Raw genomic sequence first — 24080 nt, 5'->3', positions numbered from 1 at the left:
TTTCTTGCCTGTTTGTCTTTCGGCGTGTACAGCATGACGGACGATCTCACTCATTCTTGCGCGATCTGGCTCGATGCACGATTTTTCCACTTCTCGTCTCAGCTCTCCCCTTAGGTTTCGCAGAAAAGCGGATCTGAAATGTCCTTCGAACGGACCAATGTCCGGTCCGTCTGCATCAGGTTGAAGTCCAGAATGTTCTTTAAATACTTCCTCCACAGGCCATTTACCCTGTAACTTTCTCAGGACAGATGGTTTCAGTTTGACTTTCAACAGTCTCTCTAATTCTTTCATTGAGGGTGAGAATTCTTTGCAAAAGGTCAAAAGTTCTTTGTCTGTCGGTGCTAGATGCACTCTTTCTTGCTTTTAAAGCACCGCGGGCTGTGGCATGTGCGGCACTGGTGCTGGTGGAGATACTGGTGGGGGCACTGGAGCTGCCTCGATCGGGTTCAGATGTCGGTGAGGAGGGACACAATCATCCTCCGGTTGGTGTTTGTACTCAGTCATAGATGGGGGTAAAGAAGACAGAGGGGTTAAATCATTATATTCAAGCAAAACAGGGTACAATGGAGTTTTCGGTGGTGGCAGTTCTTCCAATGCCATTCCTTTAAAAACATAGTCACGTCTATTAGCTTCCCTCTCCCATAACTCTAAACATTTACACGCTTCATCATATTTTTCCCTTTCTCTTTTGGACATTTTAAATATGTCTTTTTTCCCCATGTGTTCTCTTATTTTCTCTAATTTTGTGGTACTAAATGTACCGTTTTCAGGAAAGTTTGCTTTTTCTTTCAGATAGGGTACACCTTGTAAACTTCCCGTTCCCCACCTTTTCCTCATTTCTCTGTATGTTGGTTTATCCATATCCATATGGGACCTTCTTGTCCCATTTTTAATTTAGAGTAGTCACTTCTCTTTTCAGACTCTTTAAAATCTATCTCGATTTAGAGTAGTCACTTCTCTTTAACCAGACTGTTTAGCGCTAAGTAGTCTCCCCTTTCCTTCAGACTGTTCAGAATATTTTCAACTCACCGTTTTTCACTTTTGTGCCTTGCACTGAGTTCTTTTGGGATCACGTCAGCTTGGAGTCCGGAGTAGAGTTCTCTCGTCCCTGTATGGGGTTAGAGCTGGATTTGCTATGTCCAGGATGATCAGTCAACTCTAGTCCGTTCTCCGTCAGCCTTGTGATCCCATACCTCGTCGCCAAATTGTTGTGGAATTTTCTTATTCCTTAATCAAGGTGAGTCAATTTTGACAAACGCAACACACAGAGACATCAGGTACTTTGCAAAGTATTTTATTGTCGTTTAATCTGCATCATAAGCAATGAGCATGGTGCAGAGCAAAGGCACTCTTTCCTTCTGCACCCAGAGTATATATATGATTAAAAATGTGACACCCCCTCCCTTTGCCCCCTAGCCAGAATCCCGAGCTGGTTTACGAGAAGTGATGCCCGTTATTCCAAACAGAACATCTTGGCCTCTGCTCGAGGGCAAAGGCAGAGTGGTATGACTCGTATAGAGAAAAACATGATAACATAGAGAAGAAAACATAGATAAAAACTTCATAAACATATAGATAGACACATCAGGAAGCTAGACTAGAAAATTTCCATTACAGCGTTTTAATGCCCTTATGAGAAGGCAATACAAAGCGCCACTCATTTGCAGAACGCCTGCAGGGTTGTTAATGGGGTGTAGGAGTGTAGGAGGGTGTGAAAGTATAGCGGTGCAGATCCAGTGATAGTCCTGTAGGCAAGCATCATTGACTTGAATCTGATACGGGCTTCAACCGGTAGCCAGAAAAGGGGTGACTCACGTGACACCCCTTTTCATCTCTCTACCATGTTTGTTCATTTGTGTAAAATGAATGAATAGTTTTTATCCTAAAACCTTACCAGCACTTAAGCTGTGTGCCATGTTTCTTTATTATAGAGATAAAACGCATTTTACTTGATTTCAAATGATGTAATTTTCCTTTTATCGGTACAAAATGTCTGTAGCCAGACAGACCTATATAACAGATTGAGACATCTAGGTAATCCTGAAGGGTTTAAACCACTGGTCATACACGTGATTATCATCTCTGTTTCTGGGTTATTCTGGGCAACAGTGGAAAGGATTCTCTCTCTCTCTCTCTCTCTCTCTCTCTCTCTCTCTCTCTCTCTCTCTCTCTCTCTCTCTCTCTCCCTGTGCACAAGTTAAAGCTAAAAGCTTGACAACAGAACTGCAAGCAGCCTAAAACATTACCGTCTCTTCCTGTAGTCTCGGATAATAATCAGTCACAAGAACAATGAAATATAATAAATTATTAGACAAAATGGCATAAATTACGTTAAATCATAAATAAAGCTTATCAGAGACTCAGCAGGACAGAATTTTTTTCTCGTTTAACAGGCATACAAGATGGTGACTGATGTACAGTTCTGTAAGATTTCTGATCATTATCTACAGCATGTCATTTACTCTTCGCAGGCAGATGAGGTAACGAGTAGCCGCAGCCAGTCAAGGTTATAGGTGCTGCATTGATGAAACAGATGGAGCTTACATATGGCCTATACCATACTGCAGACACTTAGAGTAACAGAGAAGTATGGTCACAGTGTCCTTTGCTTCTATTTAAGGAGAAATTAGAAAATATGTGTTCGTGAATGCTGCAAATTAATAAGAAATTAGCTTGAATTTTTATCACAGTTTCAAATGAAATACTTTATATAAAAATAGGCAGGCAAGATGGGGGTTTTTGAACAGGCAGATCTTTAATGACCCAATGCAAATTGTTAGAATATACAAATGCATTAGCAAAAACATAAAAATTTATAAATATAATTATGTACATTACATGTATAGCAAAGCATATAAGGTAAATATGCAGGTGTTGTACTTTGTGTTAGTGACATTTGTGCAGACGATAAGAGACGTGTGTGAGTCACTGGCATGTTACCTTGCTTAGTGTTATATTTATATAAAAAACACAGTCAAAAATGCATTTCTGAACAATTCACCAAAATCTCTGTAATCTTCATTTCAAAACTATAATCTAAACAATAAGAATTCCAACCTTAGCAGTAATGTACAGTATCTGAGGCCAAATACAGTATGTACATTTACATTTTCTAACCGTTTCTATTTATTTACAGTTGAAAATGTTTTCAGTAAAACGATGTGTATGTGTTTTAGCAAACATACATTTATTCATTTATTTTGTGTTTTAACTGTGGTTTGCGCACTGTACAGCAGTGTTGTACAGCAATGCAACAATAGCTATAGCTGCATTGACACTACAATCAGCTGCATCATGTACTGGTAAAATTTGGCAGCAAAATGAAATACAGCATCTCAAAAGGCTAACTGTGCCAGAAAGTGGTTGTTTTCATTATACTAAGAGCCGTGAGCCTAAAAAATAAACAATTTTCAAAAGCAGAGGGCACACAATAATAACATCCAGTTATTGAATGGCCAAATATGATTAAAATAACTATGCTTCATACACTTCAAATAAAATAAAATACTGCTGTTTTTAAAGAAACTAATAAGATATGTGATAATACAGGTTTTATGTAACCATGATTGCATACAAGCACCCAACATCTGTTAACTATTGCTGTTCTCTTTGCAGGGCTGCTGTTTGTGTATCAGACTCTGTGCTGTGGCGTTGCTCAATACTACCTGCTTACGTTTGGTTTGATATAATGGCTAATTGGCTGTACATCTAAAATAAATAGAAGTACCATAACTATGTCTTATCATATCTATAAAGCATGTAAAATATGGTATCATAAGGCATTGAACTTTTTCCATAAGCTCTATTGGCAAAGCTGTGACATAAATGAGCACTTGCCCTACTTCGAGAGTTACTCGTTCTAGCCTCCAGTATCGACTCCTTAATTGTTTCTGCTGTTTGCAGGTCAAATAAGCTTCATTGTAAACCTTCCTGTATCTGCACCATCTCCACCTCCACCCATGGACGACCGTGGCACAAAGTCTATAGTGGCATTGTGTTTGATCTGACCTTTGCTCTGACTCCAGAAGAACATAAACACGAAACAAATTGCCACGGAGCTGAGAAAAGACAGAAAACCCATGGTGGTGGCAATGATAAGGGTTTTAGCATCGAAGGGATAAGGGCTTGATGCTCGCGTGGAGGAATTGGTGGAGGGAGGTAATGAAGTTTCCGTCCATCCCACGTCTGAGAAATATGACGCTGTGCGGTTTTGCGGAAGACCTTCCACTTGAAGGCTCACAGTGATGCTGTCGTTACCGGCTGCATTAGCTGCGGTACACAGATACGTTCCGCTGTCTTGCACTTGAGCGTAACGCACCTCAAGGCTCCCATTAGCGAGCGCTCGAATTCTCCCTGCAGAGCTAAGCGCAGTCTGCTGGGCTGACAGCCAGGTTACCGAAGGTGATGGATAGCCATCTGCTTTGCAGTCAAACCGTACATTCGTGCCTTCCACCACACTTGCATCTTGCAGCCGTCGGTTTAAAATCTGTGCCTGTCTGCACACAAATATAACCGGGAGTTCGGCTTCTGAAAAGTCTCTGAATGCCTTCCTGTACACCTGATTAGGAACCGAACAGGTGGGTTGGCGACCATCAAAGTCCAGCCGCCGCCTGCGGCGCACCACCCAGAGTAGCCTGCAGTCACAAGCCAATGGGTTTCGGTCAAGCCGTAATGTTTGCAAGATTCCCACAGAGTGGAAGACGCTTTCTTCCAGCGTAGACAGACGGTTAGAAGACACGTTGAGCAGGCGAAACTGGACCAGACCCCTGAAAGCACCTGGTTCGATGCGTAGAAGGTTCCCACCTACCAGGTGCAACTCTTGCAGTCGGACAAGCTCCCCCAGCAAGTTGCCCTTTATGGAGCTGATGGGGTTGTAGGACAGGTCCAGGTATTGCAAATAGACCAGATGGCGAAGGGACACATAGGGTACAGCACTGAGATTGCAATTGGTCAAAGTTAAAGTTGTAAGGTTGAGGCCCACCAGGCTGTGACTGTTAAGCGTTTCTAGTGAAGGCCAATGAAGGATCTGCAGGGTACGAAGCTGGTTCAGCCCACGAAAGGCGTTATTAGGTAGGACGCCAATGGTCAGTTTGCACAGACGCAGTTTGGTCAGGCACTGCAGTTGGGAGAGAGCCTCTGTGGGGATAGAGGTCAGATTGCTACGGTCCACGTTAAGCTCCTTCAGGGCCTGCAACCCAACAAACGCCCGTTGTGAAATGAACACCAGGTCGTTCTCTCCAGCATCAAGCTGTTGTAAGTTAACCATGTCCCTGAAGGTGAAATCCAGAAACACTAGGATCTCATTCTCACTGATATCTAGACGGCGAAGGTTGGTGAGGCCAGAGAAGACCCCAACTGGGAGGATCTTGAGACGGTTGTTCTTAATTCTTAAGTATCTTAGATTCTTTAGTCCCTGAAACGCTTCCACCTCAATCATAGATATTATATTCTCACTCAGGTTCAGGTCCTCCAACTTTGACAACCCTGAGAACTGCCTCCTGGCTATCGTTTTCAGTTGGTTTCCAGAAAGGTCTAGACGTTTGGCGTTATTAGGCAGGCCATCAGGAACACCTGTCAGGTGTTTTGAGGTGCAATTGACCTCCAGCGTATCATGGTAACAAACGCATTTCTGCGGACAGGTGAAGCCTGCTGCTGAAAGGTTTAAGGACCACAACAGCAGGACTGTCCATCCACCCCACATGCCACACTGTTCCATGAGCATCTTACTTCCTTCCTGGAAAAAAACAGAAAGTATGAAATATGAATATTAAATATTATTGTAACATTATTATATCCAGAAGAAATCAAGAAAAGCTCATATCATTGCTCATAACATTGATATAACCATAACGTTAATATTTGGGGATTCTACTGGACAATTTTATCCAAGTCAATTTACAAGCATTTTATAAAACAAGAGCCAAAAGCTGCTGTAAGCTTACCAAGGGACTTTTGTATTGCCAGTTCTCATAACCAGATACTTTCAGGTTGGGTTCACACTGGGCTCATTGTAAACTGAAGTCACAATTAGACATCATACTTCCAAAAGTCCATACCCTGAGAAGGGAAAACAGGTTAAAAGTCTATATTTGTGCTCATCATCTAATTCAATCTTACACAGAATGACTCCAGACTGGCCCATACACAACTGAATGAAGAAAAGTTTTTCCATCCATTACTGGTGAGACTACTGTTGAAACTGTAACCGAAACTGTTACAACGCAACTGCTGGGGTATAAGATTGCAAAAGTTAGTATTTTCAAATCAATAATATTGGCTGAATGTGCACTCAATTGGGTGAATAAAGATGATGAGACATGTGGCAGCTACATACTGTAATGCAGTAAAATAGTCCATTCCCTCTATTGGATGTACATCTAGAGAGTCTGATGTGAGAGGATGTGTGCAGAGCACTTTCACTACAGCCAAGCTTAACCCTATAGTGTCACGGATTGTAGGTGTATATGTCTTGACACAGATTTGAAATTGCCAAACCAGCAAACAAACAGACATAGACTCTGCTTTGGTTTTATGAGTTGAGCAAAATGATATCAAAGCAATAAAAACTGTCTCAGAAATATACTGTTTTTTTCCACATACAAAATAATTCTTGCAAAAGATAAAATAATTTTTAAATACAATGTTTTTGTTTAAAGCACACACTCTAAAAATGCTGAGTTCTTTAAACCCTGGGTAATGTAAAATATGATAATTTTCTAGATTAATTTAAACCATTGGTTGGATTTTGTCCGAATTTTCAACTTCAAAAGTACTTAAAAATATGACTTTGCCTTAGTTTGACCTCAGACACGAACAAGGTAAAATGCTTTAACATTGATAATAGTATTGATTGATAGTATCGGGGGGAACGCGGAGCAGAATATGCAAACCTTTAGCAGTGTAATAAGAGAAAGCTTTTCGCGGGTATGTGAATCCTCTCTACTCCACTTCGCCTACCAAAGGGTGCCAGGCCAAATGGGCAGTGGAAGCCACAGAGCCACCCTGTGAACTCGTTCCGGTTCCCGTCGATAAAATAACTGGAATACGGGAGTTTCAAGGGGAAATAACAAAACAGGATAATAGTACATTCTCCCTATAGTCTACAAATAGCGGAAAAAAGCACTGTTAAATACAATTTTGGTTTAAAATATAAAAATATTTCTGACTGATGAATAAAATGGGGGAAAAATCGAATGACTTATATCCAACTCTGCAATCTTCAACCAAAGTTTACTTTCTTTAAGCTATACATATTCAAATTTACAAAACATTGCAAACCTGTCTTGTCTTGGTTCCTCACATCTGCAATGTTAAACAAAGCTTTTTTTTAACTCTCAACTTGAAACCACTCGAAAGGACGTTGACTCCCTTCAAGTACAGTGTTGTCGTCTGTCTCCACACAAAGGCCTTATACTGCCCAAATAAACTAACTCATAATGCTGTCCTAGGAAAAGGAAAGAGAGTCAATCCTTGGTTGGCCGTTTTGACACCATATTGGTTTTCCACACAGCAGAGCGCCTGGTTTACACAATTTTAAAGTGTTAATCCCTTACTACAGACTTGTGAAAGACGTAGTCCAGCAGGTGTACTGGACAAAGCTTGTGCTCTCTTCCACTGTCTCTCTCTGTGTATGTCTGTTTGTTGTTTTACCCTAAAGGCATTCATGCCGTCTGACAACTAAGCTCATTGATTGGAAGGGAAAGTTTTAATTCAAATTAAATTCAAATTTATTTCTGTAGCTTTGCAGAAAGAGAAACATGTGATCCGTAAACTCAATATTTAAATATTATCTTTTCATTATGTATTTAAAAGTTCACATTTTTATTGACACAGTCGGCTTGCTGACTAGCAAATATTTGGCCCATAGCAAAGATGCTTCATGGTAAGACTTTTACATAACCATCAACCAGTCTATATACTAGCTTTGGCAATGCTTTTATCTGGCAAACAAATACCCTGCCAAACACAGTCCACGTCCTTGATGATCTGATGGAATGTCGTCAAATTCTGTACCCTCACCAAGCTGAACACACTCAGTAATTCAGTGCAAACTGTTATTGTGCCTCACTTTCTTTCACATCAACAATCAAAACTCATTAGGGTTGGACAGGCTTCATTAGGTTACAGTAAATAGCATGGACCTCTGCCAGAGGCGAAGCGCTTTCTCTGCTTCACAGACACAATGTCGCTGTTGCCCTGAATGCATCAGTAAACCGCAATCCTAAAAGCCTCTGTAGATTGACTCCAATTTACACTTGACTTCAGCCTGAGATGAGCAAAGAGGTTCATAACAGTGAAAAAAATGATTGAGCTTTAACTTTCTGTATTCTAGTCTGTAAAGGTCAAAGGAGGGACATGCCCTGCAGCTTTTGGAATATGTGTATACTTTCACACAGAAGCCTCAAAACACATAGATTAAATTTTTTATCCTTTATTGCTTTTCTTACACTAACATTGTTTAAAGTTTCCGCTTCCCTTCGGTGACATCGTAGGAGGTGTCTGACCTTCATAGTTAACCTGACCTTTGACTTCGTGTGTACAGGGAATGCGCCCACCTGTCTTTGGGATTTTCTCCTCTGTGCTATTCCTGTCCCATCGGGGTGACAACACAGAGTTGCTCTCTGATCCCCAATTAGAATTCTTCGGATTAATACTTCACAACAACAGTTGCAACAAAGTGAGAAAATGGCCTGAGCTCTGCTTCCACCCCATCACAGAATGCAAGCATGAGTATCTAAAGCTTTCTGAAACAGGTGTTGTTTAGCAAAGGGAAAGATGGCTGATCTGTAGGACATGCCAAGGGAACAGAACAATAAGGAACAAGCAATTGAGAGAATGAGAAATTGATAAGAAAAAATGTATAAGGAAAAATTGCACACAATTTTCGCAAAGAACAAATGCTCAGCTTCTGTTTGACTTGAAGTCCACAGTTTATGCCAAGCACAGAACAGACATTTCTCCTTATTTGTATTTGCTGCAGGCCGTAAGGACAGAGTGCAAATACATCTGCTGTATGCCTGCATGTGTAGCATATAATACCAGCATTTATAGTCTTAACCCATGTTGAAGTTTGACTGATTAGGCTGCTGCTGTCTAAATGACTGGGAGAGGAAGATAAAGAGACTCAGTCTGACAGGGGTGGCAGGAGGCTTGCAACAAATAAGATTACCTGAGCAGTTTGTATTGTAAGCATCAGTGTACACTCCAGGCTGCTATACTGTATGTGGTGGGTTGTGTAAATGTGCCTTTTTCTTTACTTTGTTTTTGTGTAGTTGTGTGTTCCCTTGTGGTTAAGAGAGAGAGAGAGAACATTTTAGAATTTTTAGAAGTGATAAGAATGAGCTTCTTTCTTATGAATATTTATATATGCATCTATAAGGACATGAACAGAAACTCAGTTTTAGGTTATAAGTAAGGCCCTGTGGAATCTGCAGAACCTGCAGCAGAAATCAGAATTAAGCAGAAAGAAATTAATAGCTGTACAAAAATGGACAAGCACTGTTTACTTGTATGTTTCTAGTAGTACTCTCTTAATTCCATTTGCCACCTTTGAACGGACAGTTCACTCAAAAATGAAAATGATTTGATAATTTAACCACCCTTTCGTGTCTCCGCTTTCGTGAGTCAGGACAAAAATCATCCAAAGTTTGAAATGACATGAGGGTGAGTAAATTATGGACAAATTCATTTTTGGGTGCACTATGCCTTTAAACTTCATTCCACAGAATTACAAGTTTGTCAGTAGCAGGTATTCTTTAAATAAATACAAAATTCCTCTTTGTGTACTGTAGCTGATTATTTGTGTATATTTGTATATACCTTGGATTTGTTTATATATTTTGCATAAACAGAAAAAACTAACTGTTTGTGTCTCTGTTTCTTGCGATTATGTGGAGCAGCTGAGAGAGGTCACATCAGGGTTTAGATCACAACAGTCTGAAGGACAGATTATGATAATTCTGCTTTGTGCTTGTCACTTTTATCACTGCATGTACATTGTGTACTGCACGCACTGCAGAGAATGAGGAAGATGTGTGATGTATATATTAAGACCTATTTAGGCCTATATAAACATGCATATTACATATCCGTGGGTAAGAGTTTTTATCTTTAATGTGACTTCAACAGTAACTTTTCAAGGACAGAGAAGTGTGGTTACCGCAGGCTAAACTGAATGCATTAATGTAATTGGGTCATACATTGGCTCAAGTTCATTGTTACTTTGAGGTCTTGCAGGTACTTGGAAAATGGGCTATGAACATTAACTATTTGCATTTACATCTTATTAGACATGAGGATGGAATTTAGTTCATTTGTTTGCAAAAGCATTTTCAGACTCCAGTGATGGGAATGTACATCTATGCATTTGTATACATTTTATGTCCAAACCTTTGAACTTGGCATTGTTAGTTCTATATTCTAGCAGTCAAACAACTAGACAAGTACAGTAATGTGTACTGGAATTGTATAAATCAGCTGTGAGGCATATGATCCATCGCCCGTTTAGTGTATTTGTGGAGATGTATCAAATGTGAACAATAAGGTTTAAGCCCATATATCAAACACGCTCACAACCCTAAACCCATGGAGGGGTGAATATGGATTGTAATCCATCAATTGAGGTTAGCCCAGACAGATTGCCCTCTATCCAGGGTCAGAGATCCCGCTGAATTAAACAGTCTTGCACAAGCAGTCCTGTCTGTCTCTTGCTTTTAAAAGATGGGACTGATCTTTGGGGAAATCAACAGCAGTGACACCCAGGCTTGTGCTGTATTACAAGACTCCCATTAGCGGGGTCATATGGTGCCCTGTATAGTTTAGCATCTAGGCAGTCCTAAATAGTTCTGTTTTAGGGCAGGAGGATTACACAAAGGACCAGGATGTTGCTCACAATGTGAGGCAGATTTATGAGGGTACCAAATCCTGTGAGTCCAATCTCAAGACCAATTGATAAAATGGCACAAATTATCACACCTGGGCATTTGCACGAGTTCAGTTATTGTAAAGCCCTGCTAAAAATGACACTATAGGCCTATACTTCATAAATCACATAAAAATATGAGAGCACGATGAGAATGTTGATAGACTAGAGTGACCATGCAATACAAAACCAGTGATCAAGTAAGTGCTTTTACCGATCCGCCCCAACAATGTGATAAATCAAGCCCTGTATTGTGCATCATCACAACCCTTCTGATCAAAGTGCTCATCTGGACCGGCCCCAAAACTCGCGCTCCCACAGGAGAATGTACTATGCCGCACATCACTGGCTGGGCAGGACTCTCTTTGAATCTTCATTAGACCTTGCGCAGATTCATGTAAAGACGTTCTTTATGCTTAAGCAAACAAAGAACATGTAGTTATGATACAAGGGACTTTATGATCTATTTATAATGTTAAATTGGAGATCATAAACATGAATCGATCTTGTAAAGCGTTGATAACGAAAGAGGGCGAGAAAAGTAAAGGCAAGCATTGAAACATATACGCGTCGGACACTTTTATGCCTGTTGTTGAGGTAAAAGCAAAATGTGGGTACAAACATTTACGTCACAGTAAAATATTGGATTTTAGAAACGAGTAAGAAATCTAAACCCCATGATGAGTAACTTGTGAAATTGACAACGAACGAGTTATTTTCAAGTATAACGGCAACAGAAAGAGGAACTCACCCGCTTTTCTTCCCTTAAAATATCTGTAAACCAGCGATGCCATAGCACTCCAAGTCCTAGTCCATCTCGATTGGAAATTTCTCCCCTATGCACAACGTCCTAAAACGCGGTGCCGAGTAAAACGACGTCTGCCTGTCTTGAGACAAGACCCGAATGTTTTAATCGTTTTGCTCCTTCATGAATTCCCTGTGTCTACGACACATTCCTCAGGGTCTAGGAGGATAATTGCAGTCTTAATTTAGGTTGGCTGTTCCCGGGCACTCGTCTAACTTTCAGATGCACCTGTCCTTTCCGATGCGAGTTAATATGCAGGCACCAAGCGTTTAATAGAGCGCATCGTTGTTTACTGTCCCATTCAGCAGAAGCACAGCTGCAGTTTATCCTGGATAACACCTCAGTGTGGCGTTAGGGCACATGACAGATATTTGCGAGGCTTGGTCAAATCTGCAGATTTAGGAAAATTTTGTGGAAAGGGGAAACTTGGAATGTTGGGTTTGAAAAACATTTTTACCTTTTTTTTCTCCTAGATGTGCAGGAAAGGCAAGAAACCTCCAACATGCTGAACACCAGAGTCTGGATTCTCTGGGGAATCACTGAAATAAAATAGCTTGGTTTTATTATAACTAGTTTTTAGGATTTGTGGCCACTCACCTCTTTGTTATATGAACTTCACAAGAGTTCACATCTGAAACAACGTTATATAATTAGAGTCAAGGCATCTCTTTGTTCAAACAGATTGTATAGCAAACATTTTATCATTAATCTGGACCTCTGACATGTTATTTATGATAGCTGTACAGCTGACATCACACAACCTTGGCCAGAATTTGTCTTTATTAAAATATATTGCGCTCGAACCCTATTGTATTTGTAGGTTTTATTTTTATTTTTACTTAAGGCAGCGGCTTTTGGCTTTTTTTCATTCCGAACAATTTTGACACTTTAGACTGCTCGAACCTGGGAATCGCTGCTTGCAGCTATATTTTTGTTTGTTCTTTTATTGGCTTGCACCCTAATTTTGTGTGAGGAGGAAAGAGAGATGTTACACCCAATTGACTATAAATGTTAATTTGCATCATGAATAATAGTGCTTCTATGTACCATCAACATCAACAAATCAGACTGTTCCTGCCATTAAACATAAACATTGTTCACAAGCACCATAAGGCTGTTTGCTTATGAGTACATGTATTTACATTATTGATTCCTACAATACATGGATGTAGGGATGGAGTAAGTGAATGTTAAGTGAAAGGAGAGATATGTGCACTGAAGTGGCATACATTGGTGATTTGGGAGTACAGTGACACCCTCTGCATTGCCTGTAGGAATTTAATTAAATCTGGCCACTAAAGGGAAAACATTTCAAACGGAGGAAGGAATTGAGTGCAAAGTTTCTAATAAAGGAAACAGTCACCTTTATCCTCATTTAGTGACAAGTTCTTTAAACTCCATAAAAGTGACGTATCACAACAATACTGGCCTATTTTCCCAAACCCTTTGTCTTCTTATGTTACTGTTCTAATTAACTGTTGGTGTCACTAAAACCTTCCGTGTTGACTGCAAGAACTTACTAAAGAAGCTATGTTTTAGATAAACCTAGATAAAGCGTATTCAATGACTGCGTGAAGCTTATCGTATTAACTGTCCTAGGCTGCGTCTCCAAAAAAGTATTGTAAGCCTGTACATTGATTATATCTCCATTGAAGACAATGGTTCTAAGATCAACTTAAGGTTGCGATGCTTTTGGGAAACGCAGCCGTGTTTAATAACACATTTTCTGAATAGTATTTTTTCCTACAATATCACCTCTTTCTTTGATTTAGATTTGTGTAACTTATAGGCGTTAAAGGCATCATTTAAAAATGTAAAAAGAAAATATTTTGTCATTCATAATCTTTGACTCTTTTCCTGTGAAACACAAAAGAAGATATGAGACATTTCGCAATGGTTTAGTTTCCCACCAATGTTTGGTTTCCAGCGTTCTTCAAAATATCTTCTTTTGTGCAGTAGCAACTCATACAGGCATGGAATGACAAGACAATGAGTAAATGAGGACTGCACTTTCATTTTTGTCTTAACTATCCCTTTAAATAATTTTGATCACATCCATGAAGTATCTAACATGTTACAGTAAATATAACAAACATATTCCCACTATTGCTTACAATTACCTGTTTCTTAGATCAGAAAAGGCATCACATGTGCATTGGATCATTCATCTATATAATTTATTTATTTCTCATTCTTAGTACTTTCTGCCTCTTAAGATCAACTCAGCAGAGCTGTATTGGTGTTCAGCCAGTATTTATTTGCTTTAGTTTTTCTTCTGCGTTGCAAACAAAATCTGGATTGCTGTTTAAGGATCGTAAAATTATGTTTATATCTCGTTGCATAAAGCCAAATCTTCAACATTATTGCCAGCAGTTTATGTTCACTCGGTTTTCGGTATATAAAAGACAATCATCTTGGGCCTTCCCTTCAAACGTTGTAGTGATCTTGACTCATAGAGAGACACGCTGCACACTGATTTATGTTGGTCAAATAATACACTCCCCTCACAAACCCTTTGATCCCTGTGCACATGGCAGATGGCACAGTTTTTAAATTGTGAATGTCCTCTTACTCCTCAGAGACTGTATGTCACACTACAGCAATAAATGTCTGCCAGCCCTGTTTGTATGATCCTTAATCCCCAGCATGAGGACATCTGTTCACAAATAGTGACGGCACAGGAAACAGCAAGCCAGTGCCGGGATTTATAAATGAGTCTCTCTCCTGTAACATTTGTGGTTTCTACAGTATAGTCGATATTTCTCATTAAACCCATTAAGCAATCCTGATCCAAATGCATTGCACAACTCTCTGCAATTATTTAAATAGCCTTAAATCCGGGCTTGAACTCAGGTCTCTGGTGTAAGGGATAGACACTACACCAAACGAGCCACGTGGTATGAGGTGGAACCCAGACGATTTAGGCAAACACATCATGTTAAGCATTTCAGTTTATTAAACAAAAAGGGCAGAAGGCAAAAGTAGTATTTCCACTAAAGTAAGTAATCTAAAAGGTGGAGAGGTAAATCCACCTTGAGTTCCAAAAACTTCGTGATCAAAAACAGAAAAAGCTCAAAAGGGCAGGTTTCAGACGGGAACAAGCACATACCAAACATAGAGGTCACAAAAGTATCCAGTCTCAGCACGAGCGCACGCGTCCACATGTGTAGAATACAGACAGTTTACTACACAATCAAACTTAGTGAAAGGATCTAAGGTGCTTATTAGAACTCTACAGGAAAACAAGGCACAAGTGAAAACAACTACTCAAATTAAACCAGGATCCAAAACAGAACACCATGTGGGCTCCTAGTGGCAAAAACAAGACATGACAGGCAGAATAGTGACAAGTATGACATAAAATGTTTATGAATTTATATTTCTCATCATGTTAAAAATCAAAAGGGTTACACTTCAAAGCTAGGAATTAACATTGTGGACAACCATAAACTTTTTTACTTTTAATAAACGAGTCAGATCAGATAGGAAAAAGTGCATGGGAATTCCTTATGCCTAAAAGTAACTCACAGAAACTTAAAAGTATCACAGAAAGCATTTCATGAAGTTGGTTAAACTGTAAGCAAATATCAGCAACTTTAAGAAGTTAAATATGTTTTATTTGTTTAAAGTGTGTTCCCTACATTTTCAACAAAAACTATTTATATTGTTTCATATTTTAATGAGTTACTTTATGTATAAAATAGTCATGTTTCAAATGATTAGGTGCGTAGAAACCTTAATTGATAAGCCATATTGTGTTTACCAAAAGGGAAGTTTGATACATGGTTCTGTGATTCTCTCTGAACAATACATTGTGAGTTCTTTTTTCTGAATCAAAGGTCTCGTGATAGTCATGAGATCAGAACATGTGACTGCAGCAAAGGATTCTGGGTTTCTCCAGTGTGGTTAGACTGGTATGTAAAGTTACAGGAAACAGATATGGAGCTGGAATTTAATAGCACTGAGTAGAAGGGGTGGGGGTGGGTTGGTTCTGTGTCTGTAACCTGACTACACATCATAACGTTGAGTTTTTTTAAATTTAGGCCATACATTATTATTGTGTCACTGACAGATATTTAAGTATCTGTTTATTGTCTGTATTATTTCTATTCCATTAAGGATACTGGACGCTAAAAATACTGCCAGACACTGATGCCTATGAGCCACTAAAAAGTACCAATGCAAAGCTATTGTGTGTTACTAGAAATGCATAATGAAACTTCGTCAATCCTACCTCACAGGTTTTACAGCTTAATGTGTAAGGATAACAAATTAAAGCCAGAAAGAGACGCAACTGTTCAGTTACACTACAAAATCATTTTTGTTCTAGTGTTTAGTGTAGTTTAGTGTTTATTAAGGACTGGTAGTAATTGTTGGATAAATGAATGGTATGCAAATGAGTATCAAAGGTGTTTTACAAACCATGTGCATAAATTAAACTAATTTTAAACTAATGGCTTGATTTGATTGATTAATCTGAAAGTGGAATATGTGAATATGCTAAATAAAAAATGCTTTTGTCATCATGTCAGCTGTTTGTGCTGCTTTTAGCTTATATTTATAGACATGCTTGTATGTTTGTGAGTAATCTGCACATAGCATGAACAACTAACAAGGGGACTTTTCTTACATACATTTATATCCTTTAAGTGCTGACTGCATGCATATGCTGAAACCTCACAATGCACTAATACATTACACACGGAACTTAAGTTGTTGACTAATAAAGGGGAGCTTTTATGACAAATGTACTAAGCCAACAGAGTCTGATGTTCAGCTCAAAAATAAGATTTATTTGTCTGAACAAGTGAAATCTTTAGCGTTAATGTAATGACTTGTAGTTTAGTCTGTGACTAAAAGGTGATAAGACATCTTATGACAGTATCTCATGTTTGCAGGATAAAAAGCTTTGTGTTCGCTTCGGTGTGAAAGTGTAAAGAAACCATTTCACCGACCTTAAAAAACTCTGGTTTACCATCTGTTATACAAATCAGCATAATTTACCACTAGCTAAAAACCACCATGACCAACTTACTATATCAACAATTTAAAGTGTGACTTGAATACACTGTGAGCTGACTGGAAAGTTACTTACGAAAGGTCATAGCCTAGAAAGAGAAAATGAACAAAGTGTCAAAATACAGTAACGTATTGATTTACTTGCAGCCTATATGTTAATGAAATTGCAGACTAACCAGCCTAGAAATTCACTAAATTGGATGTAGGGGGACATTTTTTTGTCTTTTGTGGCCTTTGAATGAACATCTGTCATTTGTTTGACATAATTGACATATATTCATATTTTCTAATTCTTTGAAAACTTATTAGTCTTTAATATTTGTATTTATGTACATATTTGGCATTTAACTAGAGTCAAATGGAATGCAAAAACTTTGAAGACCGGTATCTCAAAACTGCGTAGAATGCAGATACCAATTTCAAGGCGACAAGTTGATAAAACGTAAAACCTGCATTTATATTTCTTTTACTTTTCAGAAATGAAATACTATAAAATCAAGTTATATGTTAAAGTTAGGCATATAGATAATAACATAGTTCAGATAGGAGAGAAAATACAATTCTGCATTATAAATAGTAGGCTATGCATCGTTGTAACCTGACATCATCACTCGGAGTTTAAGCGATTCCATATGCGCATCGTTTCTTCCCGTTTTTTCTTTTCTTTTAGGAGGAGCTTCCTCATAGCGGAAACATAAAAAGGATCGTCAACCGAAAAAGTTTCAAACCTTGATCTGGTCGCAACTGAACTTTAAGAAACCATCAAACCCAGGTAGGCATATACCTCGTCGTCCTAGACCTAGAGCAAAGATGAAAGAAAAACGCAGAGATAAAAAAATGATTTATTTTCCCAAATAGTTTGTATTGCTTATAATCAACGTGCATTGCAGCAGGATGTAATGTTTTATTTCAACGCTCTTAAGGCATTAAAGAAACTATGATGATGGTTTTAAATTCAGTTGTCTAGGCCATCACTTTCGCTTTCTGTTTAACGTTCACAAAACGTAAAGACTTAAACTGTGTGAAAATTATATCTTTTTAATATAGCATAGGACAGAAACTTTCTACATCAGGGCCTCATTTCAGAAATGACCACTCTCTGAAAAATAGGCTAATTATTAGTTTGCGCAAGTGGTCTTGCAGTTAAAACTACGTTGCACGACCACTGGGGGTCATAGGGCGTATATAATAAAACCTCTTGGGGCATATCTTTTTTTCAGGGCATAATGTTTAAAGTTGGTATACCTCTGCTGGTCGTGATGGTGTTGTGTGGTGTAGCTCACACTTTGACACTGGATGAAGCATGGGAGGGCTGGAAAATCACATACAGGAGAGAGTACAATGGTCTGGTAAGTCAGTTTTGTTTTTATAGGGCTTGGTAATTGTAAATGAAATCGAACTATGTTTGTGCTTTAATCCTTTTTGGTTAAATTCAATCTGTACCAGCCTCTGCTGAAAAGAAAAATACTGATCTTGTTATTTATTTATTCTGACAATTTTGATTGGCATTTCGGGGCATTAACTGGACAACGTTCCCTTTCTAATGGGCAGTGTTTTGCATGCAGAACCCAATTCAAAATGAGAGAAAAATGTTTTTGTTGTCATTTTGTTATGTTATATCAGAGTAGGAGTGTTGATAGCCCCTAGCCATTAATGCCTAATGGACTTTCAACCTATGATCGCCCTCTACTTAAGGTTTAATGTGCGTGAAAATGAACATCAGCCAAAACAGCCAGCACTGTCTTGGGTTTGTGACTTTATTTACAGTTATCCCATTCATCTTTCAGTATTACTCATATGTGTATTTTTGTGTGTGACAGAATGAAGAGTCTATCCGTCGGGCCATTTGGGAGAAAAACATGCTGTTTATCGAGGCACATAACAAAGAATATGAACTGGGGATTCATAGCTATAATCTGGGCATGAATCACTTTGGAGATATGGTTAGTTCTAAAACTCAACCTGGTAATATCTGAATGCTTTAAAATGTTCAACTTTATAAAATAGAAAAATATAATCATGAGTTTCAGAAGAAACTGTAGCTGTATGAGCAGTTTACAATGTGTGCAGGTGTCAAAATCAGAAATTACAATATGCATTATGTTTTTTTTTACTTTAAATTTCCTTGACAAAACTGTTTGCAGGCTACACGTGATAGCATGAACAATAAACCTCTATAGTGGAATTAGTTTTTAAAACTGCATGTTTACATATTTGGGGGAACAGTCAAGACATTTAAAACATTTATTTTTTCTCCAACTTTTAACTCTCAACAGACACTAGAGGAAGTGGCGGAGACAGTAATGGGACTGCAAATGCCCATGTACCGGGACCTCACAAACACATATGTGCCTGATGACACCGTGGAGAGGTTGCCCAGATCCATTGACTACCGTAAATTGGGCTATGTCACATCTGTCAAGAATCAAGTGAGCAAATCAAACATACTCATCCTTTTTTAAGATTTTATTAAATAAATTGTACCACAGTGCATATTATATTGACACTATATTGGTTGAATGTAACGATTACTCTGACAATATATTAATTTACATGTGTCTCATTTATGGACATTGAGATCTCAAGATCTGTACTTGGGCGCCATCTATCGGTGAAATGTACATTTATGCATTTGGCAGACGCTTTTATCCAAAGCGACTTAAATTGTTTGATTCTATACATTTGAATTTGAGTATTGTATAAATAAAGACATGTAATTTGTCTTGCATCCTCAGGGTTCATGTGGCTCATGTTGGGCCTTTAGCTCTGTTGGAGCTTTGGAAGGTCAGCTGATGAAGACCAAAGCTAAACTAATGGACCTTAGTCCTCAGAACCTGGTGGACTGTGTGACTGAAAATGATGGCTGTGGTGGAGGATATATGACAAACGCATTCAAATATGTCAGAGATAACAATGGCATTGATTCAGAGAAGAGCTATCCTTACGTTGGAATGGTAATAATAAAAGTCAGCTTTATGTTTACATTGGCAAATATCCAGTCCAAAAGAAAGAAATACATTTTCACTCTCACTACTGTCCCCTGCAGGATGAGCAGTGTGCCTACAACGTGTCAGGAAAGGCAGCTGACTGTAAGGGATATAAAGAGATTCCTCAGGGTAATGAGAGGGCACTGGCTGCTGCTGTGGCAAAGGTGGGACCTGTGTCAGTGGGCATAGATGCCATGCAGTCCACCTTCCTGTACTACAAAAGCGGTACATAACAACTCTACAACAACTGTTGTTTAACTTTTCTACATAGTACATACATCAATGTATTCTATTTAAATTGTGTTTATGTGCGTTGCCCTATATGTTATCTCAGTCTTGATGTTGTACTGAAATATTTGTAGTAAAGATCCAACACTTTACCTCTCTCTCAAAAACGGATTCTTATAGGTGTGTACTATGATCCCAACTGTGATAAAGTTGATGTCAACCATGCAGTGCTCGCTGTTGGTTACGGAGCCACGCCAAAAGGCAAAAAGTACTGGATTATAAAGAACAGGTGAGATTTAGCTGGTTCTCAATAGAATCAAATCAATTCTATTTACTACCAGCTTTAAACAATAGTCTTCTACTAACTCATCTGTTTTCCTACTCTTGAAGTTGGGGTGAGGAGTGGGGAAAGAAGGGTTATGTCCTGATGGCTCGTAACCGTAACAATGCGTGTGGCATTGCCAGCCTGGCGAGTTTCCCGATCATGTGAAAAATGGATGGCAAAAGGAAGTAAGGAACTCACAAGGGACCAAATCTGTCTGCTACTGAGCAACACCACAAGGGACCCAAACACTGTTTTTAATGCGCTCTAACATCAAATCATTGTTGGGTCAAATTTAAACATTTTTTAAAATATGATTTATTCCTTTTTTATTCATATTATCCCATCAAACACTGCTGTAGCAGCTCTTTTGTGCAATAGTTGATGCCTAAAGTGGTTTTGATTTTGTGTATACAGTGTTTAAACTTTTTATTATTTTCTAATGCCCCTGGTGTGATCTGTTTTCTGGAACACTTGTTTTATGATGCTTTGATTTCTAAATTAGTTTACGTTATCTGGGTATACAGTAAAAGTACCTTACAATAACTTTAATTACTGCCATAATAAGACATTATTAATAATTTCTGTAATGACCACCCAATTCATTCATGCAAGTCAGTACCATCCTCTGTACAGAAACACTATAAAAAAGAACGTTTTTTGAATAAATCTTTGTAGTTGTAAGTTTTTCTTGGTTGTGCATTTTTTGTCGCAGTTTGCTGAGATGGCAGAGATTGAGTCATCACCCTAATTTAGAGAAGGGCGAAAACCATGAGAAGCCAAGAAAAGAAATCACACAGAAAATACAACACAAAGACTGTCACAGCCAAACGTGCACAAGTGTATCTCTGAAAACCCGTTGAACAAAGCCTCTGCTTGTTGTGAATCATGGAAATGTATGTTTTCAGTGTGACAGCCTCATACAACAACAATATATGTTCCTTATTTAAGTTCCTCATTTCAAGCATTTGTTCAATAATAAATGCTTCATAAAACACACAGGGGACCAGCTATGGTGGATTCTGCACCTAATTTGTAAGTAGCCTGACCATAAATGTTACTAATTCTGTGGGGGAAAAATCATATGAAAAACTGAACCACTTCCTCACTGACAAATGTTTCTATGTACGATGCATGCAAGTTGTGTACAGAGGTTTTGAAAATATTATAGAACATTAGGCTACTTAAAATTATAAAAAAGAGGTTTTATTACTTGTAAACAATTACTGGTTGTGGCACATGAGGCTATTGGGCAGCAGCCTCTCAAAAAGCATTCCAGGACATAAATGTAATGCTATACAGATATTGATAGTAAATAAAAACATGCTCTCAAGCTAAAATAAATGGCATGATAAACACTGCACTTTTAATTCTGCATAGAATGTGCTTGTTTGTATACTGTCATAATTATTTCACAGTGTACTTCTATTTGTATGAACAAAATGTGATGTGCCACTATGGGTTTTTTCGACAGATGATTCCGAAATACAGTAATAACATTCATCTTATCCTAATTCAATACATTGTTACAACAATATATTGTTACATTCATGGAATTTACCAAAATTTTATGCGCACTGTAAAACTTTTCAGTCATTTTGCAGCAGGTTTAAATGTTTAGATGCGAAAAAAGCAGTAGTTCAATAGTTGCTTTAAGCCACATATAAAAAAGCTAACCATGAACATGTCGCTAGATGGCGCCGAAATACAGTGATGTATCTAGTTGAGCTGAGATCCAAACTGATGTACTGTAAATAATGTACATAGCTAAATAAATATATAGAGTAAGGATGAGCGTTATAGTTAGTCAATATGAGGTTAAATTCTTAATATAGGCACAGAACTGTTTTATAATATCTTAAAATATGTTATATATGATTTGCTCACCTGATCCTTGACAGATGTGACCAAGCCCAGTTCACGGTCGATGGATTCTCCATGGTGTCATCATGCACATATGTGTTTGTGGGGTCCCAGTATGGGCATCTGCAGTCCCGTTACTTTTTCCACCACTTCCTCTATAGTGTCTGTATGCAGATCTGTATACTCACTCTGTAGAGGGATTCATTTTGGAGAAAAAATATCTTTGCCGTAAATCCAAAGTATGTAAGCAAGCTGTTTCTACAATAGCCTTTCATTATTTACTGTTGAAGCCTAATTAATGTTGTCAAATGCGTAGTCTGCAAACCGGTTTATCAAGCAAAGAGAAAGTAAAAAATAAAACAATGCGCATCTGTGATCCCAGATTTCTGACACCTGCACACAGTGTAAACTTGTTTCTTGTGAAGCACATTATGAAACTTCTCTATTAAGACGAGCGTTTTAAAGCATTCAGGTATTCACCAAAACTCCAAAGTTATTCATGCCCAGATTATGTGAATCCCCATGCTCTTCTTTGTTATGAGCCTCAATAAACAGCATGTTCTTCTCCCAAATGGCTTGACAGAAAGACTCTTCACCCTGTCACACACAAACACACTAATACTGAATGATGAATGGAATAACTGTTCAGTACAATAACACACAAATAAATAAATATGTGCCGAGTCGGGAGTGAGGATGTGTTGCACACAAAGGCAAAAGTACTGGATTATCAAGAACAGGTGAGATTATGCTGGTTTTCAAAGTGAATCAAATCAATTCTCTGATTTAGATATGTTTGCATTATCACAATAAGCACTTAACAACAATCTTCTAATCCTTCTTTTTTTCCTACTTATAAAGTGAGAAATGGAGCACTAAGGGTTATGTCCTGATGGCTCGTAGCCGTAAAAAATGCCTGTGGCATTGCAAGCCTGGCGAATTTCCCTATCATGTGAAAATGGATGGCAGCAAGTAGAGAACTCACAAGGGACCAATCTGTCTGCTATTGAGCAACACCACAAGGGATTTTTTTTTCTAATGCCCCTGTGTTCTGAAACTCTTATAGTCTTCTCATTTATAAATTACTACATTTTTACAATTATCATGAAACATCCTTTATTTTTGTATTGTAAAATTATACATTTCATAATTCAGTACCATTTTGTGTGCAGAAATATATAAAAGAATAAAGAATGTTTCATAAATCTTTGTGGTTGTCCCACTGTTCTTTGTTATGCATTTCAATGCTGAGATAGCAGGGATCTAAGTCTAATCTCAGAGAGTCTAATTTAGCGAAGAGCCAAAACCATAAGAAGGCAAGAAAATACTGTCAGAGCCAAACATGTAAACACGGCTTAATGCCTTTGAACTTGTTGTGAATTGTGAAAAAGTATGTTTTAGTGTGAGGACCTCATATTTAATTCACAAAAAATAAAGTAAAGTTCCTTATTTAAATTCCTTATCTGAAGCATTTATTTCCCTTCATAAAACACTCACAGGCACAGTGTCCACAACTATCCACACAATGACACCAGGTATGATGCTGATTTGTTCTGTGGTTTCATACTATACCTAATTTGTACAGTAAGTGAGTAGTTTGAACAAAAATGATGACCAAAATGTTGATAATTCTGTGGGAATCATATGACTGACGGAACCACTTCCTTATTCATACATGTTTCGAATGTATGCAAGTTGGTTACAGAGTTTTAAACAAATCTTTAAAAGAATTAACCATGTTAATAATTACGTTTTATTATATGTAAGGAAGAACTGATCGTGGCATATGATGAGGCCATTGGACACCAACCTCCTTAAAAAGTATTCCATGGCATAAAATGTTATGCTATACAGTAAATAAAAACACGTTGGCAAGCTAAATTAAATGGTTCGTGCTGAGCACTACACTTTCAATTCTGCATATAATGTGCTTGT

The 24080-nt window shown here is 38.2% G+C and overlaps 2 protein-coding genes across 3 annotated transcripts; one reads left to right on the top strand and one right to left on the bottom strand.

Annotated features, from left to right (window-relative positions):
• Positions 1–2741: 2741 nt before the first annotated feature.
• On the bottom strand, positions 2742–12032 carry lingo4b (leucine rich repeat and Ig domain containing 4b). The gene is made up of 3 exons (XM_079470625.1): positions 11673–12032; positions 5943–6057; positions 2742–5734 (listed from the first exon to the last, which is right to left on the bottom strand). Exon 3 carries the CDS (start codon positions 5720–5722, stop codon positions 3905–3907), a length of 1818 nt encoding a protein of 605 aa, XP_079326751.1. The 5' UTR covers positions 5723–5734; positions 5943–6057; positions 11673–12032; the 3' UTR covers positions 2742–3904.
• A 5115-nt stretch (positions 12033–17147) lies between these two features.
• On the top strand, positions 17148–21812 carry ctsk (cathepsin K). 2 transcript variants are annotated; one of them, XM_079470109.1, is made up of 9 exons: positions 17148–17517; positions 17966–18094; positions 18566–18688; positions 19022–19174; positions 19481–19699; positions 19792–19957; positions 20141–20249; positions 20351–20470; positions 20998–21812. In XM_079470109.1, exons 2-8 carry the CDS (start codon positions 17972–17974, stop codon positions 20448–20450), a joined length of 993 nt encoding a protein of 330 aa, XP_079326235.1. In that variant the 5' UTR covers positions 17148–17517; positions 17966–17971; the 3' UTR covers positions 20451–20470; positions 20998–21812. The 2 variants fall into 2 exon arrangements, with proteins under 2 accessions (XP_079326235.1, XP_079326234.1); XM_079470108.1 differs by lacking the exon at positions 20998–21812 and having other exon boundaries at positions 20351–20970.
• Positions 21813–24080: the final 2268 nt, after the last annotated feature.

This window comes from Barbatula barbatula (assembly GCF_947034865.1).
Source record: "Barbatula barbatula genome assembly, chromosome: 12".
NCBI lineage: Eukaryota > Metazoa > Chordata > Actinopteri > Cypriniformes > Nemacheilidae > Barbatula > Barbatula barbatula.
Note: the sequence above shows the minus strand (reverse complement) of the source record. Positions and strands in the feature narration are given on the sequence as shown.

Excerpts from the sequence above, each read along its gene's own strand:
- ctsk (XM_079470109.1), top strand. The coding sequence starts at position 17,972 with ATGTTTAAAGTTGGTATACCTCTGCTGGTCGTGATGGTGTTGTGTGGT. Across the intron at positions 18,095-18,565 it reads GGAGAGAGTACAATGGTCTG|AATGAAGAGTCTATCCGTCG; the intron begins GTAAGTCAGTTT and ends TGTGTGTGACAG. Across the intron at positions 19,958-20,140 it reads CTTCCTGTACTACAAAAGCG|GTGTGTACTATGATCCCAAC; the intron begins GTACATAACAAC and ends GGATTCTTATAG.
- lingo4b (XM_079470625.1), bottom strand. The coding sequence starts at position 5,722 with ATGCTCATGGAACAGTGTGGCATGTGGGGTGGATGGACAGTCCTGCTG.